The sequence below is a fragment of the Loxodonta africana genome, chromosome 4 (assembly GCF_030014295.1).
Source record: "Loxodonta africana isolate mLoxAfr1 chromosome 4, mLoxAfr1.hap2, whole genome shotgun sequence".
NCBI lineage: Eukaryota > Metazoa > Chordata > Mammalia > Proboscidea > Elephantidae > Loxodonta > Loxodonta africana.
This window is the reverse complement of record NC_087345.1, coordinates 8670601-8685006: the sequence shown is the minus strand read 5'-3', so window position 1 is coordinate 8685006 and position 14406 is coordinate 8670601. Positions and strand designations below refer to the sequence as shown.

The following is a 14406-nucleotide window of genomic DNA, read 5'->3' as shown; positions in this document are numbered from 1 at the left end:
CGGGGCATCATGGTCGCCCCCGGTGCGCAGCGTCTAGGGGGCTTGTGGGAGGCTCGCTGACCTCCGCGGCCGCTGACTCGCCTTCGGCCCTCACCGGACGAGTGCTCTGCAAAGCGGCGGCCTAGAGGGAACCATGGGGACGGTGCACGCTCGGGTAAGAGGCCCAGTGACCCTGGGCTGTGTCGCTCCTGGGTGGCGGGCCCGCGGGGAGACGCTCTCTGGGCTGCGGCCGCGCGTCCACCGGGGCGGGAGCGTCGAGGGCGGCGGGGACCGGAGGCCCGAGGGGACGGGGACGGGCCGGGCCGGCCATCCGCGGGCAGCGTCCCCGCGCGGACCTCCGGGGCCGGGTGCGGGAGGCTGCAGAGACGTGGCCGCAGGCCAGCGGGTCTCGCGGCGCGGGGCAGGACACCGATGCTCCGAGGAGGGACCTGCCTTGCCCAAGGTCACTCAACAGGTGGCCCGGAAGCTCCCAGTGAACTCTCCGTAAAGTCCTGCAGCAGCTTGTGAGAAGTTATCTTTCTCCGTGACTTGACTTCCCCTCAGCCGTTTCGGGTGTCTTTGCCCCTTTCTGGTCATTTTGTCCCGTCTCCCTGCCCAGCCGCCGCTGGAGTCACCCGAGACCCTTGGAGCAGGAAGAGTCTTTGAGGTCTTCGAGTGCAGACTCACCTAGGAGTCAGGTAGACGTGTTTACCGGGCAAAGACGGGATCTCTCTTTGCTTTAGCTTCACCTTTTAGAGTGGAGGTGGTGATAGTATGTGCCTTCCTTACCAGTTATGGGGAGAATTAAAAGACACAACGCATGTGAAGTACTTAATTAAGCGCTTGGCTACTAACTTAAAGGTGGGCAGTTCGAACCCACCTAGCATCTCCCTAGGAGAAAGACCTGGCTATTTGCTCCGGTAAAAATTGGTGGCTTTGTGTGCCTTTGAGTCGATTCCGACTCATAGCGATCCTACAGGACGGAATAGAACCACCCCATAGGGTTTCCAAGGAGCGGCAGGTGGATTTGAGCGGCTGACCTTTGGTTAGCAGCTGAGCTCTTAACCACTATGCCACCAGGCCTCCCCCATAAAGATTAAAAAAAAAAAAAAAAAAAGATTACAGCCTGAAAACTCTGAGACAGTTCTGCTCTGTCACATGGGGTCACCACGAGTTGAAATCCACTTAACAGCACTCAGCAGTTTCGGTTCTTGGCTCTTCGTAACTCCTTGCCAAATGCTCTCATTTATGATAATCTTAACTGAGGGCCAGAGAATGAAAGTCACTTGACCAGGATCACAGTGTTGGTGCCGCAGGACGTTCTAGACTCAGACCTCCTGACTTCCGGCCCTCATCACTACTTTTCTCCTGTGGCATGGGTTGTTTCACTTGCCCTGTTCAGAAGTTTCCCGGTGGCTTCCACAAGAGCTTAGTACAGACTTGTCATCCTGGCATCAGGAATTGCACTTAGTGCCTCTTCGCATAGCTTTTGTTCAGAACAAGCCCTGTTGCTGTCTGCTGTGCTCAGGACTGTGCTGTATACACAGTTCCCTCCCTGGTCACCCACCCCACACCCGTCTTTACTTCCCATAACCTTTTCCTACATCCCTTCATTTGGGTGTCCTGCTAGTTTTCTTGGCATTTTTCCTCTGGTGCCATTTATATTGTGCTGTGTTGTTGCTCTGTTTGCTTTTTGGTCTTATCCTATTAGATTCTGTGTTTCTAGATATTCCTATAGGAGCTGCATCTTACTTGCCTTACATTTTTAGCATCTTTAAACATACTTTCATTTAACTAACATTTACTGATGGCCTACTTACGTGCCTGACACTGTTATAAGTGCTAGGGATATTTTGTGTGTGTGTGTGTGTGTGTGTGTGTGTGTCTGCAATTCTGTGATTTCACATCCCCCTAGCCACTGGTTTTCAAACTTTTTCAATCAGGACTCTAATGGTGGCAGAATGTGAAAAATGTAGTCAATGTTGTTAAATTGTAAAAGTGAAAGTTGTGTTGGCAGGTGTTTTGGGGTGTATATTTTCACCACAATAAAAAAGAAAAAAAGTTTTGTAAAAAAAAAATATTTACTATTAATATTTGTTATGTATTTTTATCTTTTCTGTTTGATTCTAGTGTATATCACTTTAAAAATGCTGATTGTAACTCATTAAGTTGATTTTATGTCCTGTCCCCCCATGCCTTGCACAGTGCCTGGCATGTGGAACTCAGTAAAAACCTGTGGACAGATTGGTAGACTAGTCTGCTTAAAGGCTAATGGCTAGATGCAAAGACTTATTTTAATTGATTTTATCAAATCCTTACCCCTTACCTGCTCTTCCAGACACTGGAATATAAATTCTGTGAGGATGAGGGTTTTGTAAGTGCTTGTCACATAGTAGGTTCGTCATGGTATTTGGTGATGAACGAATCTGTCTGTGAGACCATGAATTTAGAACATTAAGCTTTGGTGTACCTGAGCAACCACAGAGACACCATCTCTTGAACTTAAGGTCTAAATTTCAGGTTAAAGAATACAAGTAGGTCTGGCGGGGGGGTCTCTGGTGAACCTTGTTTCGTACTTTGAGACTTTAGAAACTGTAATGGGATTTTTTTTAGCATAATGGAATATGAACTTTGTGCCTAGGCAAAGCATGTTTGCTAAGCACTGAGATTACAAACAAAATAAGTGCACACATTCCTGACTGTACCGTGTATCCCATGCAGAATTCTCACACTTCAGTACACTTTTTGTGCTGTATAAGCTTAAGCCCAGAAGCGTGTTCATGAAATGGTGCAGGTAACAGGTCACCATTGCTGAGAAGTAATGATGATTCCGTTTTGAAATATTACACAACAAAAATGGGAGAATAATGATACGCAATTGTGTATTCTTTGTCCAGCATTAGCTTCTTTTTTATTTGTGTAAATATGTTTTACTTTTTATCTAATTAGTTTTGATTTTATTTTTCCTTGTGTAAACTTTTCTTATGCAGATATTGGTTGTCTGCACTGCCGTGTTCCCAGCGCTTAGCACATGCTGAGTACTGAGGAGATTCTTGTCCAGTGAAGGAATAACAACAAACTTCATTCGTTCATCCATTCCACGAGTATCTCCTGAGGGCTTCTAACATGCCAGGGCAGATACAAATAAGAAAAAGAAGGGGTGCCCGAGGAGGCCACAAACTTCTAGGATCAAGAGATGTCCCTGTGCAGGAAGGGCTGGGCCCTCCCGAGGAAGATAGGAGTGGCTCACAGCAGAGGCGACGTTTACGGTGGATCTGTAAGCTGCATAGGGGAAAAGTGATTCTGGGCAGCGGGAACAAGGTGTGCAAAAGCAAGGATGCGAGGGTCGGGGAGTGGGGAGATCGACCCTGGAGTAGCAGACGAGGGCCTTGTGGTGAAGCTTTTTGTGGCCCTGCTGAAGAATCTAGTTGGATTCTATCCCTGTAGGGCCATCAGAGTTGTTTAGGGCATGGATAGGAAAGGGGGACATGACAGTATCAGGCCGGTTACCTTCCCAAAGAGCTAGTGACAGCGTGAAGATGTGCTGGTGGAGCTGTCGAGTGTCCCCATGGCCCCATGTACCACAGATGTCAAACCTGTCTCTAAGCTTTTTACAAAAGAAAGATGGTAAAAATACACATAACATTTGCCAATCCAACAATTTTACATGTGTAGTTCAGTAATAGTGGTTAACGTTCATGTTGTGCACCCGTGCACTTTTAAACCTGTCTCATTGCCAGGAATTGGTGAAGCAAGGAGATAGGCAGATGTTGGTTAGCACAGCTTTTCCAAACTCGGTTATTTCTCATAGTCACCCAGTGCCACGCTAGACCTGAAGCCATCTCCAGGGGGTACCTGGGAGTCCCTGTGGTTAAGCTCAGGCGAATGTAGGAATACACGAGAAGTGAACGAACACTTTGTTATTACGTATTACTTCTCATATATAGGAGCCCTAGTGGCTGAGCGCTTAAGAGCTCGGCTGCTAACCAGAAGGTCAGCAGTTCACATCTGTCAGCAGCTCATTGTGTACCCTGTGGGGCAGTTCTCCTCTGTCCTGTAGGGTCGCTATGAGTGGGAATTGACTCGGTTTTTTGGTTTTGGCCGTATGTGAAGTATATATGATATGTGTTACACATTTACTACTATCATCACGTCTCCCTGAATGTACTAAACCTGGTGTAGCCTGTCCTTATTCAGGACATGCTTTCAAGCATTTGAGACGGTGTCAGTTCAGGCTGGGGACTGACAGCTTCCCGGCCATTCTGTGAGCATGTGTAGCTCCTTATAGTGTGTGAACGAGACTTTCTGACCTGAAAAGATCTATCAGGGCCCAGAGCAAAATGTTTTCTTGGTAATTTAGTGTGTCAATGTAGCTATCCTATTTTGATTCAAAAAATCAGAATACTTTTATGACAACAGGAAAGCAGGGTTCTTTATTTTTCCTTCTCCCCTTGATAAATGTCTCTGTGGTGCCTTATTTTTTAATGACTTCTTTCCTTTAAATGGGCCTCAGGTGTACAGAGTTAGATTGGCCATAATCCTTGGTTCGTGGTACGCTGTCATCAGTTTCAGCTCTTTGTTAATTATGATATAATGAATTAAAACGATATAGCGAACACCAAGGAGTTCAGCACCGACCCGGGAACTTCCCGTGAACAGCGGCTCACATCTGCCCGGCGCTCCGCTTCTGTCCTGTCCCCGCCTCCGCTCCCCACGCGGAACCGGGCACTCAGTGTTCTCTAACACCATCTAAAGATCGTGGTTTTGTTATGTTACAACTTTGTTGATCTGTGGTTCTTCCCCTCAGAGTTTGGAGCCCCTCCCAGTGGGAGGTCCTGATTTTGGGGCCTTGGGAGAAGAAGCCGAATTTGTGGAAGTTGAACCAGAAGCGAAACAGGAGATCCTTGAAAACAAAGACGTGAGTATCTGCCGCCGGCCGTGGTGTCGTCGTCACTAGGAGCAGGCACTTCAGTGCCCCGCTAGACGACCCCGCCGGCCGTGGTGTCGTCGTCACTAGGAGCAGGCACTTCAGTGCCCCGCTAGACGACCCCGCCGGCCGTGGTGTCGTCGTCACTAGGAGCAGGCACTTCAGTGCCCCGCTAGACGACCCCGCCGGCCGTGGTGTCGTCGTCACTAGGAGCAGGCACTTCAGTGCCCCGCTAGACGACCCCGCCGGCCGTGGTGTCGTCGTCACTAGGAGCAGGCACTTCAGTGCCCCGCTAGACGACCCCGCCGGCCGTGGTGTCGTCGTCACTAGGAGCAGGCACTTCAGTGCCCCGCTAGACGACCCCGCCGGCCGTGGTGTCGTCGTCACTAGGAGCAGGCACTTCAGTGCCCCGCTAGACGACCCCGCCGGCCGTGGTGTCGTCGTCACTAGGAGCAGGCACTTCAGTGCCCCGCTAGACGACCCCGCCGGCCGTGGTGTCGTCGTCACTAGGAGCAGGCACTTCAGTGCCCCGCTAGACGACCCCGCCGGCCGTGGTGTCGTCGTCACTAGGAGCAGGCACTTCAGTGCCCCGCTAGACGACCCCGCCGGCCGTGGTGTCGTCGTCACTAGGAGCAGGCACTTCAGTGCCCCGCTAGACGACCCCGCCGGCCGTGGTGTCGTCGTCACTAGGAGCAGGCACTTCAGTGCCCCGCTAGACGACCCCGCCGGCCGTGGTGCCGTCGTCACTAGGAGCAGGCACTTCAGTGCCCCGCTAGACGACCCCGCCGGCCGTGGTGCCGTCGTCACTAGGAGCAGGCACTTCAGTGCCCCGCTAGACGACCCCGCCGGCCGTGGTGCTGTCGTCACTAGGAGCAGGCACTTCAGTGCCCCGCTAGACGACCCCGCCGGCCGTGGTGCCGTCGTCACTAGGAGCAGGCACTTCAGTGCCCCGCTAGACGACCCCGCCGGCCGTGGTGTCGTCGTCACTAGGAGCAGGCACTTCAGTGCCCCGCTAGACGACCCCGCCGGCCGTGGTGTCGTCGTCACTAGGAGCAGGCACTTCAGTGCCCCGCTAGACGACCCCGCCGGCCGTGGTGTCGTCGTCACTAGGAGCAGGCACTTCAGTGCCCCGCTAGACGACCCCGCCGGCCGTGGTGTCGTCGTCACTAGGAGCAGGCACTTCAGTGCCCCGCTAGACGACCCCGCCGGCCGTGGTGTCGTCGTCACTAGGAGCAGGCACTTCAGTGCCCCGCTAGACGACCCCGCCGGCCGTGGTGTCGTCGTCACTAGGAGCAGGCACTTCAGTGCCCCGCTAGACGACCCTGCCGGCCGTGGTGTCGTCGTCACTAGGAGCAGGCACTTCAGTGCCCCGCTAGACGACCCCGCCGGCCGTGGTGTCGTCGTCACTAGGAGCAGGCACTTCAGTGCCCCGCTAGACGACCCTGCCGGCCGTGGTGTCGTCGTCACTAGGAGCAGGCACTTCAGTGCCCCGCTAGACGACCCTGCCGGCCGTGGTGTCGTCGTCACTAGGAGCAGGCACTTCAGTGCCCCGCTAGACGACCCTGCCGGCCGCGGTGGTGTTGTCACTAGGAGCAGGCACTTCAGTGCCCCGCTAGACGAACCTGCCGGCCGTGGTGTCGTTGTCACTAGGAGCAGGCACTTCAGTGAGCCACTAGATGAACCCATTTCAATACTTTTATCAAAGAAGAGTTTGTAACGAATGAACTTTTCCAAAGACTGGTGAGTTAGAAACAGAGTTTCTGGTTTTAGAGAAATAGCTTTTTCCTTAGTGATTATTTGCCTGGCAGGCTTAGGCAAATGCATTTTTGTATTTGTATTATAAACAAGAAGTACTTCAAGGACAAGCTCAAGTTACGCTTAAGTTTATACTTCCACGTCTTGTACCCAGAAAAATGAGCTTGGGTCTCAAGTGCTTTTCCTAAACTTTGTTGTCTCTGAAATTTAAATATACCTGAAAAAATGTAAGTACATGTTCGTAAATTCTTTAATTAAGATCTTCTCAATTCCCCTAGTACTCCCCGTCCCCACCCTTCTTTATTACCGCCTGTTGTACAACGTGAGGGGGCCTGGTGGTGCAGTGGTTAAGCACTCGGCTGCTAACCAAAAGGTCAGCGCTTCGAACCCATCAGACGCTCTGCGGGAGGAACATGTGGCAGTCTGCTTCCATAGAGATTACAGCCTTGGAAACCCCATGGGGCAGTTCTACTCTGTCCTGTCGTTTTGCTATGGGTTGGAATTGACTCGACAGCTGTGGGTTTATGATTCAAAACACATTACCTATTTCTCTCCCCTTTAGAACATAAGCTCCATTTGGACAGAGATTTATGTTTTACTCACTGCTGTGTCCACAGAGTTGAGGACAGTACCTGGCTCCTAGGTAATCAGTCCATTTTTATTGAGTGAATGAGTGAAGTAAGCAGTTACTGAGTCCTCACTCTGATAAGCAGCTTTTATGAACAGTGGGGAAGCAGTTTCTTCTCTTAAGGAGTTTACATTCCAGTGAGAAGGTGAGAAGTTAGAGGCTCTCTGCGGAGGGTGGGAAGTTAGAGGCCCTCTGCGGAGGGTGGGAAGTTAGAGGCTCTCTGCGGAGGGTGGGAAGTTAGAGGCTCTCTGCGGAGGGTGGGAAGTTAGAGGCTCTCTGCGGAGGGTGGGAAGTTAGAGGCTCTCTGCGGAAGGTGGGAAGTTAGAGGCTCTCTGCGGAGGGTGGGAAGTTAGAGGCTCTCTGCGGAGGGTGGGAAGTTAGAGGCTCTCTGCAGAAGGTGAGAAGTTAGAGGCTCTCTGTGGAGGATGGGAAGTTAGAGGCTCTCTGCAGAGGCATTTCTCCTCCTGGGTTGGAACCTCTGGAAGGTACCTAGCGAGATATGCACACTAGGAAGGCGGAGCTGGGGCCTCTGAGGACTGCCTGGATTCGGGGCTGCCGTGGGCGGTGCTCCTCTGGCCGTAGAGACTTGTAGGTTTCTTTTCCAGAAAGTGAGGACCTAGCAAAGGAGAAGGCCCAGTGGCCAGTTTTTTTTGGAAAGGTGTGAAAAATAAGGAGAAAAAAGTTAAGAAGAAGAATGGGTCCTTAAACTTGAAAATAAAGAAATAGATGGAAATGAATTGCAGATATCTGTCTTTAGCCTTGCTGCCTCATTTCTGCCCAGTGTCGTATTTAATAACCAGCGTCCTCTTGTCGCATTTAGGTGGTTGTTCAGCACGTTCATTTTGATGGACTTGGAAGGACTAAAGATGATATCATCATGTATGAAATTGGAGATGTTTTTAAGGCAAAGAACCTAATTGATGTGAGTATTTCCCATTCCCTTCTGAGGGGCCGGTAGGTCTCCCTGTCTCCTCAGACCACTGTGTATCCCGCCTCCAGCCTCTCTACCGAAGACCTTGCCTTCACCTCCCAGAGCTGAACCCCCGATTCCCTGAACCTCCCACAAACTCAAATATGTTTGCATCCGCCCTTACCTCCTGTCTGTATACCTCAGAGGAGGAAGCGTCTGCCCTCTTTTCCAAGGCCAGCCCATCCCTGTGTTCTTCAGAACGACCCCTGGCCTCTTCTAGGAGCTGGTGCTGTTGACCACCAGCCTTCCTCACCAGGCCCTGTTCCGAGTGCCCTCTACTGCTCTCTCCGTCCGGCCTCACCAACCCTGCAGGGAGCTAATATTTGTAACGCCCCCCTCCAGCTGCTTCTCAGCCCCCCAGCCCATTGGCCCATCCTCACCCGTCACCCCCCACTCTATTAATCAGCCAGTCTCCTGCCTGGATTGCCACCCGTCTCCCTTCTCTGTGGGCTTCTGCCTTTGGAACCGCATTGAACATTCCTGGGCAAAGGTCACTGCTTTCCTCGTGGCCAGATCTAGCTGGCTCCTTCCAGTCCTCATTACACTGGACCTTTCACAAGTGTGACACCGTTGACCACTCCCACTTTAAAAAAAAGTATATATATTTTTTTAAAGTTTAAAGTATTTATAAGCATAGCCAAAAATATATAAATATACACACATATGTACGTATTTGTATGTGTATGAATGAAAACGTAAAGAAGGGTATGAACAAAATGTACACGTTTCCCTCTTGCTGGCCAATCCCCAGGCCCACTTTCTGGAGGTAACCAGGACTGACCCCACCCAACCTCACTCTTCAGAGATAACGAGGACTAACCCCACCCAGGCCCACTCTCCAGAGATAACCAGGACTAGCCCCACTCAGTTTCACTCTCTCAGAGGTAACCAGGACTAACCCCACCCCAGCTCTCTCCAGAGTTAGCCAGGCCTAACCCCACCCCAGCTCTCTCCAGAGGTAACCAGGACTAACCCCACCCAGGCCCAGTCTGCAGAGATAACCAGGACTAACCCCACCCAGCTTCACTCTTCAGAGGTAACCAGGACTAACCCCACCCAGCTTCACTCTTCAGAGGTAACAAGGACTAACCCCACCCAGGCCCAGTCTGCAGAGGTAACCAGGACTAGCCCCACTCAGTCTCACTCTCTCAGAGGTAACCAGGACTAACCCCACCCAGGCCCAGTCTGCAGAGGTAACCAGGACTAACCCCACCCAGGCCCAGTCTGCAGAGGTAACCAGGACTAACCCCACCCAGGCCCAGTCTGCAGAGGTAACCAGGACTAACCCCACCCAGGCCCAGTCGGCAGAGGTAACCAGGACTAACCCCACCCAGGCCCAGTCTGCAGAGGTAACCAGGACTAACCCCACCCAGGCCCAGTCTGCAGAGGTAACCAGGACCAACAGTTTCTGATGCATCCTTCCAAATACTTTATACACGTGTATGAACACATATATCCTTAAAAAAATAAAATTCTTATCTCACACATTTTCTCTCACCTTTCATCTTCCACGTTACGCCTTTTCCCATCAGCACATAGCAGCCTGCTATATGGCTGCACGGTGGTAGCTCAGTGCGGGGACTTTCCATCGTTTGCATACCGTGAACAGGTCCCTCCTCGTGGACATCCCAGTTAGCGGAGTGCTGTGCTCTCACAGACAGTGCTGCTGTCAACATCTTTGTGTCTCTGTGGACGTCTGAGAGTGCATCTGTGGGATAAATCCCTAGAAGTGGGGTGAGGAGGTCACAGGGGGTGTGCTTTCTGATTTCAGCAGACGCTGCCATATTGCTCTCTAATGAGATGGCGGCGTCTATAGTCCTACCCAGAAACCCTGGTAGTATAGTGGTTAAGAGCTAACCAAAAGGTCAGCAGTTCAAATCCACCAGGTGCTCCTTGGAAACCCTATGGGTAAGTTCTACTCTGTCCTACAGGGTCGCCGTGAGTCAGACTCAACTTGACAGCAATGGCTTTGGTTTTGTTTTTTTACACTCCTACTCGCAGTTCAGGAGAGGGTCCGTTTCCCAGCATTGCGTCTCATCAGACTTCTGTAATCCTCGCCAGCCTGTTAGGTGAAAAGCCCTTTCTCACTGTTTTAGTTTGCATTCACTTATTTATGGATGGTCAAGAGCTCAGCTGCTAACAGGAAGGTCTGCAGTTCGAATCCACCAGCCCCGTGGGGCAGCTCTGCTCTGTCCTGTGGGGTCACCATGAGTCAGAGTCGACTTGATGGCGATGGGTTTGGGTTTTTGTTTTAATTACGGATGAGGTTGCGTGTTTTTGTTAATTTATCAGAGCTCCTTATATATTAAAGAAACCATCTCTGTGTCACTTACGTTAAATATATTTCTTCTGCTCCGTCGCTTGTCTTTTGAATTGGTTTATGTCCTCCCTCTTTCTGGTCGTTCTCCCTCACCCTGGTTTCTGGGGTCCCACTCCTGGGTTTGCTTCCACTTCTCATCCCTTTGTGTTAGCTCCCTGGTCAGCTTCTTCCCTGTGACCACCCTTATGTGTTGCTTTGCTGCAAGGAGCAGTTTTGATCTGCTCACACCCTCCCTGCTTCCAGCTTCCAGCTTCCAGCTGCAGCCTGTCTGCCGAGGACCCCTTCTATTTCCAGCCAGTTCCCCTGCAGAGCTTCAGTCCCTTCATGCAGCCGCCTACTCGGTGTTTCCTCATGGAATTGCCACGGACAGCTCCAGCTCTGCATGGCTAGATCCCAAAGTCACTGTCTATTTTCACCCCAGCCCCTGGTTATTCCTCCACCTCTGTCCCTTCACGCCGTAGCCACGTGCAAAGCCTAGAGCCAGAAGTTCTCATCAGCTCCTTCCTCACCCTTGTGTTCAGTGGCTAACCAGTGACCGTCACCTGGCCTCTGCCTGTCGACGTCTCTAGCGTCCGTTCTCTCTCTACACCATGGCAACACCTGGTCAGTCTCCATCACCTCTCCCTGGGTCTGTGGCAGAGTCTCCTCATGGCCTCCTCTGGCTCTACTTTTCTCCCCCTCTGAGCAAAGACCTATATTCACCCCCATGATAAGCTTTCTGAGGAGGAAATGGCATCCTGTCTCTCCCCTGCTGGGGGTTCTAATGTAGGTAGCTCCCCTTACTCGGGATCCTCCTGGTGCCTGTCCTGCCCTCTACTTTCCCTCCAGCAAAAAAGGACTCCTGGACTGCCAGCCTCATAATGCCCTATGACCTGCCGTTGGCCTGATGGGAAAACACAGACCATGTGTGTGTGGTTCAGGAACCCAGACCGCACTATAAAGCACAGAATAACTGCATAGTCACTGCTGACAGTTGATTGTGAGCCCTTCCAGAGAAGCAATGCCAGGCTTTCTGTGGGGGTCTTTTATTTATTTTGTTTCTATAAAAGGGATTATATTACGTACACTGCTTTGTGCCTCAGGCTGGGTTTTGCCCTTTAGAATCGGGTTTTTGTTGCCCTGTTAGGTGCTTTGTCTGCTCTTTCATGTCGTCTTGGTAGCCATCTCTTCTCCGTGATTAGTGACGTAGCACCAAGTGGAAAGTGCTCGCCTGGTCGTACAGCCACCAGTTGGGTTTCTCCGTTTTACAAGAATGCAGCCTCTGTCTCTTTCCCCTCTTGCAGGTAATGCGGAAATCTCACGAGGCTCGTGAAAGGCTGCTTCGCCTTGGAATTTTTAGACAAGTGGACGTTTTGATCGATACATGTCAAGGTCTGTACTGTGATGTAGTACCTCTGTGATTTCCCTTCTCTGTCCTCCAGGATCATAGAAAAGCTCTTTGTACATAGAGCCTCGGGTTCATCAGACAGAAAGGTCTGGCAGTTAGCAGTCTCTGGAAGTGGCTGGGTTTTTCTGTCAGGCCATGGGGTGGAGCGGTGAACTGCGAGGATACGGTCGTCTGAATCCTGGACTACCCCAGGCCTCTGAGAGAAGGATCCTGAAGGAGGAACCCAGGCTGCGTCAGGCACATCCTGGCCCAGCAGCTTCCAAATGGGCTCTTGGTGGGCTCATCTCAGTGTGTGCTTTGCTAAGAGGATCCACTAGGAGGCAGGTTTCAGTTTTGGTTTTTGCTCATTCCCTTGTTTGCTGTGTGCTATTGAGCACGTCTCCCAGCTTAGTGTTGCTTCTTTATTAGGAAGACCTGGAACAGGCCCTGTGCTGGGTACTGGGACACGGCTGCAAACACGTCGTCTCTTCTTAAAGAGCTTCTGGCCAGGGGCAGGGTGGGGGACAGGCAAATCAGGGGTTACAGTGCCGGATGATACATGCCCTAAGGGGGCTAGAAGAGGAAACTTTCCCCTGTCTGGCGGGGCGGGGCAGGGGACAGGGTCCCAGAGGTTTCCTGCGGGGGGGCTGATAGGTAAGCTGAGTTAGTCTGGGGAGTAGGGCCTGCTGGTCAGAGGAGGGTGGAGAGTGCTCCGGGGAGAGGGGTAGCACCCAGCAGCCAGAGAGATGGCTCCTCAGGTGGCCCCCAGTGCCCGAAAGAACCGGAAGGCAGATGTGGGGGAATGGGAATGGTGAAAGATAAGCCAGAAAAATAATCAGGAAACGGGGTCGTGAGGCACTCCATGCCGCAGCAGAGTTGGGGCTGCAGTCTGTGTTTGTGTGGGAGCGCACTTGAGCTTTAGAGTAGATGGTGCACTTTCCAAAGGGGCTCGCAAAGTAAAATGAACTTCCAGCAGTGGGACGTAAAATAAAATGAGGGCTTCTGGGTGTCTTACCGTCTGGTATTTTTTGTCTCCTTAGGTGACGATGCACTTCCAAACGGTTTAGACGTTACGTTTGAAGTGACTGAGCTAAGGAGGTTAACAGGCAGCTACAACACCATGGTTGGGAACAACGAAGGCAGCATGGTATGGTGTCCATTTCTCCTTCTTGGTGTTGGAACTTGGAACTAAGAGTTTTTAAAATGTGACGACGTTCTAAAAGCTGATACTGGTTTCAGAGCTCTTTCTCATTTCATGTACCTTAATCTTGTTTTGAAAGTAGGTTATTGTTATTGGTGGTGTCTCTTTAATCTCCCTAGGGTGGATTACAACGTGTTTGGGATTGTTTGGTGGCAATATTAACATTAGGAGCAATTTGGGGAATGTTGGCATCAGTAGGCTTTTGTTCAGACTCTCGTGAGCTCCTAACCCATAGGACTAATGTCCTTGAGCTTCACAGTTGGCAAGTTTACCTGTCCCCCCGTTTATCAGTTTCATATGCAGGGCTCGTGCACTCAGCAAAGGCATACTTTTAAAGAATAAAAGCAATTACAAGTGAAAGCCCAGGTCTGTAGTCTACGTTTTATTCTGTTGTTACGAGACTGTCTCGGCTCGTATTGTTACTGTTGTTAGCGGCCGTCCACTTGGCTCTGACTCGGGATGACCTTGTGTATAACAGGACAAAACGTTGCGTGGTCCTGCTCCATCTCTGTGATCTTTGATAGGTTTGAGCTAGCATAGTCTTTATTAAATGGAGTTATTTCTTCATCTCAGGCCATTGCTGTTTTTCTTTTTCTTCTAGGTACTTGGCCTCAAACTCCCTAATCTTCTAGGACGTGCAGAAAAGGTGACTTTTCAGTTTTCCTATGGAACAAAGGAAACATCGTACGGCTTGTCCTTCTTCAAACCACAGCCCGGAAACTTCGAAAGAAAGTAGGAAGCCCAACAGCTCATTGAGTTCAGTGGCCTGGTTAAAAGTTAAGGTAGATGGCTTGTATGTGAAAAGAAGCCGTGCAGACTCAGCCGCCACTCGACAGTGTCAGCACGCTAGATGTTTCCTCGTGAAGATGAGCCCCAGAGTGTATTTTTAAACCTGTTGATTTAAACGTTTGCGAGTTATAATCACTTTCAGCTTTTAAAGCTCTGTCCCGTTGCCTTCTAGTTTCTCTGTAAACTTGTATAAAGTTACTGGGCAGTTTCCTTGGAGCTCACTTCGGGAGACAGACAGAGGACTGTCAGCCGAGTATAGCGTAAGTAGCATTTTGGTCATTCCCTTGTGGAGCTGGGTGGAAGCCATGGTCAATGATACCCAAAGACGGCAGAAGGGAGGCTGGGCAAGGGGAGGACAATTGCTGGTGGTCTGAGCTTGGATTGGCGCCCTCTGTTCCTTGAGCTCCCTGTCAGCTGCCTCTTGATGAGCAAAGTGCAGGGCCGGTGCACACGGTGACGGCCCCTCCATCC

At 51.0% G+C, this 14406-nt stretch overlaps 1 protein-coding gene across 3 annotated transcripts in view; it reads left to right on the top strand.

The window, feature by feature from the left end:
* Window positions 1–14406, top strand: part of SAMM50 (SAMM50 sorting and assembly machinery component) — a 41250-nt gene continuing 26844 nt past the window's right edge. The window contains exons 1-8 of one of the 3 annotated variants that reach the window (XM_064283401.1): window positions 414–677; window positions 4787–4897; window positions 7224–7304; window positions 8110–8211; window positions 11863–11950; window positions 12986–13092; window positions 13748–13878; window positions 14108–14195. In XM_064283401.1, coding sequence (XP_064139471.1) covers window positions 8167–8211; window positions 11863–11950; window positions 12986–13092; window positions 13748–13878; window positions 14108–14195 — 459 coding nt within the window. In that variant the 5' untranslated portion in view covers window positions 414–677; window positions 4787–4897; window positions 7224–7304; window positions 8110–8166. Of the gene's footprint in view, window positions 155–413; window positions 678–4786; window positions 4898–7223; window positions 7305–8109; window positions 8212–11862; window positions 11951–12985; window positions 13093–13747; window positions 13879–14107; window positions 14196–14406 lie in introns of those variants that run through there. The other 2 variants (XM_003419718.4, XM_064283400.1) reach the window with 2 other exon arrangements.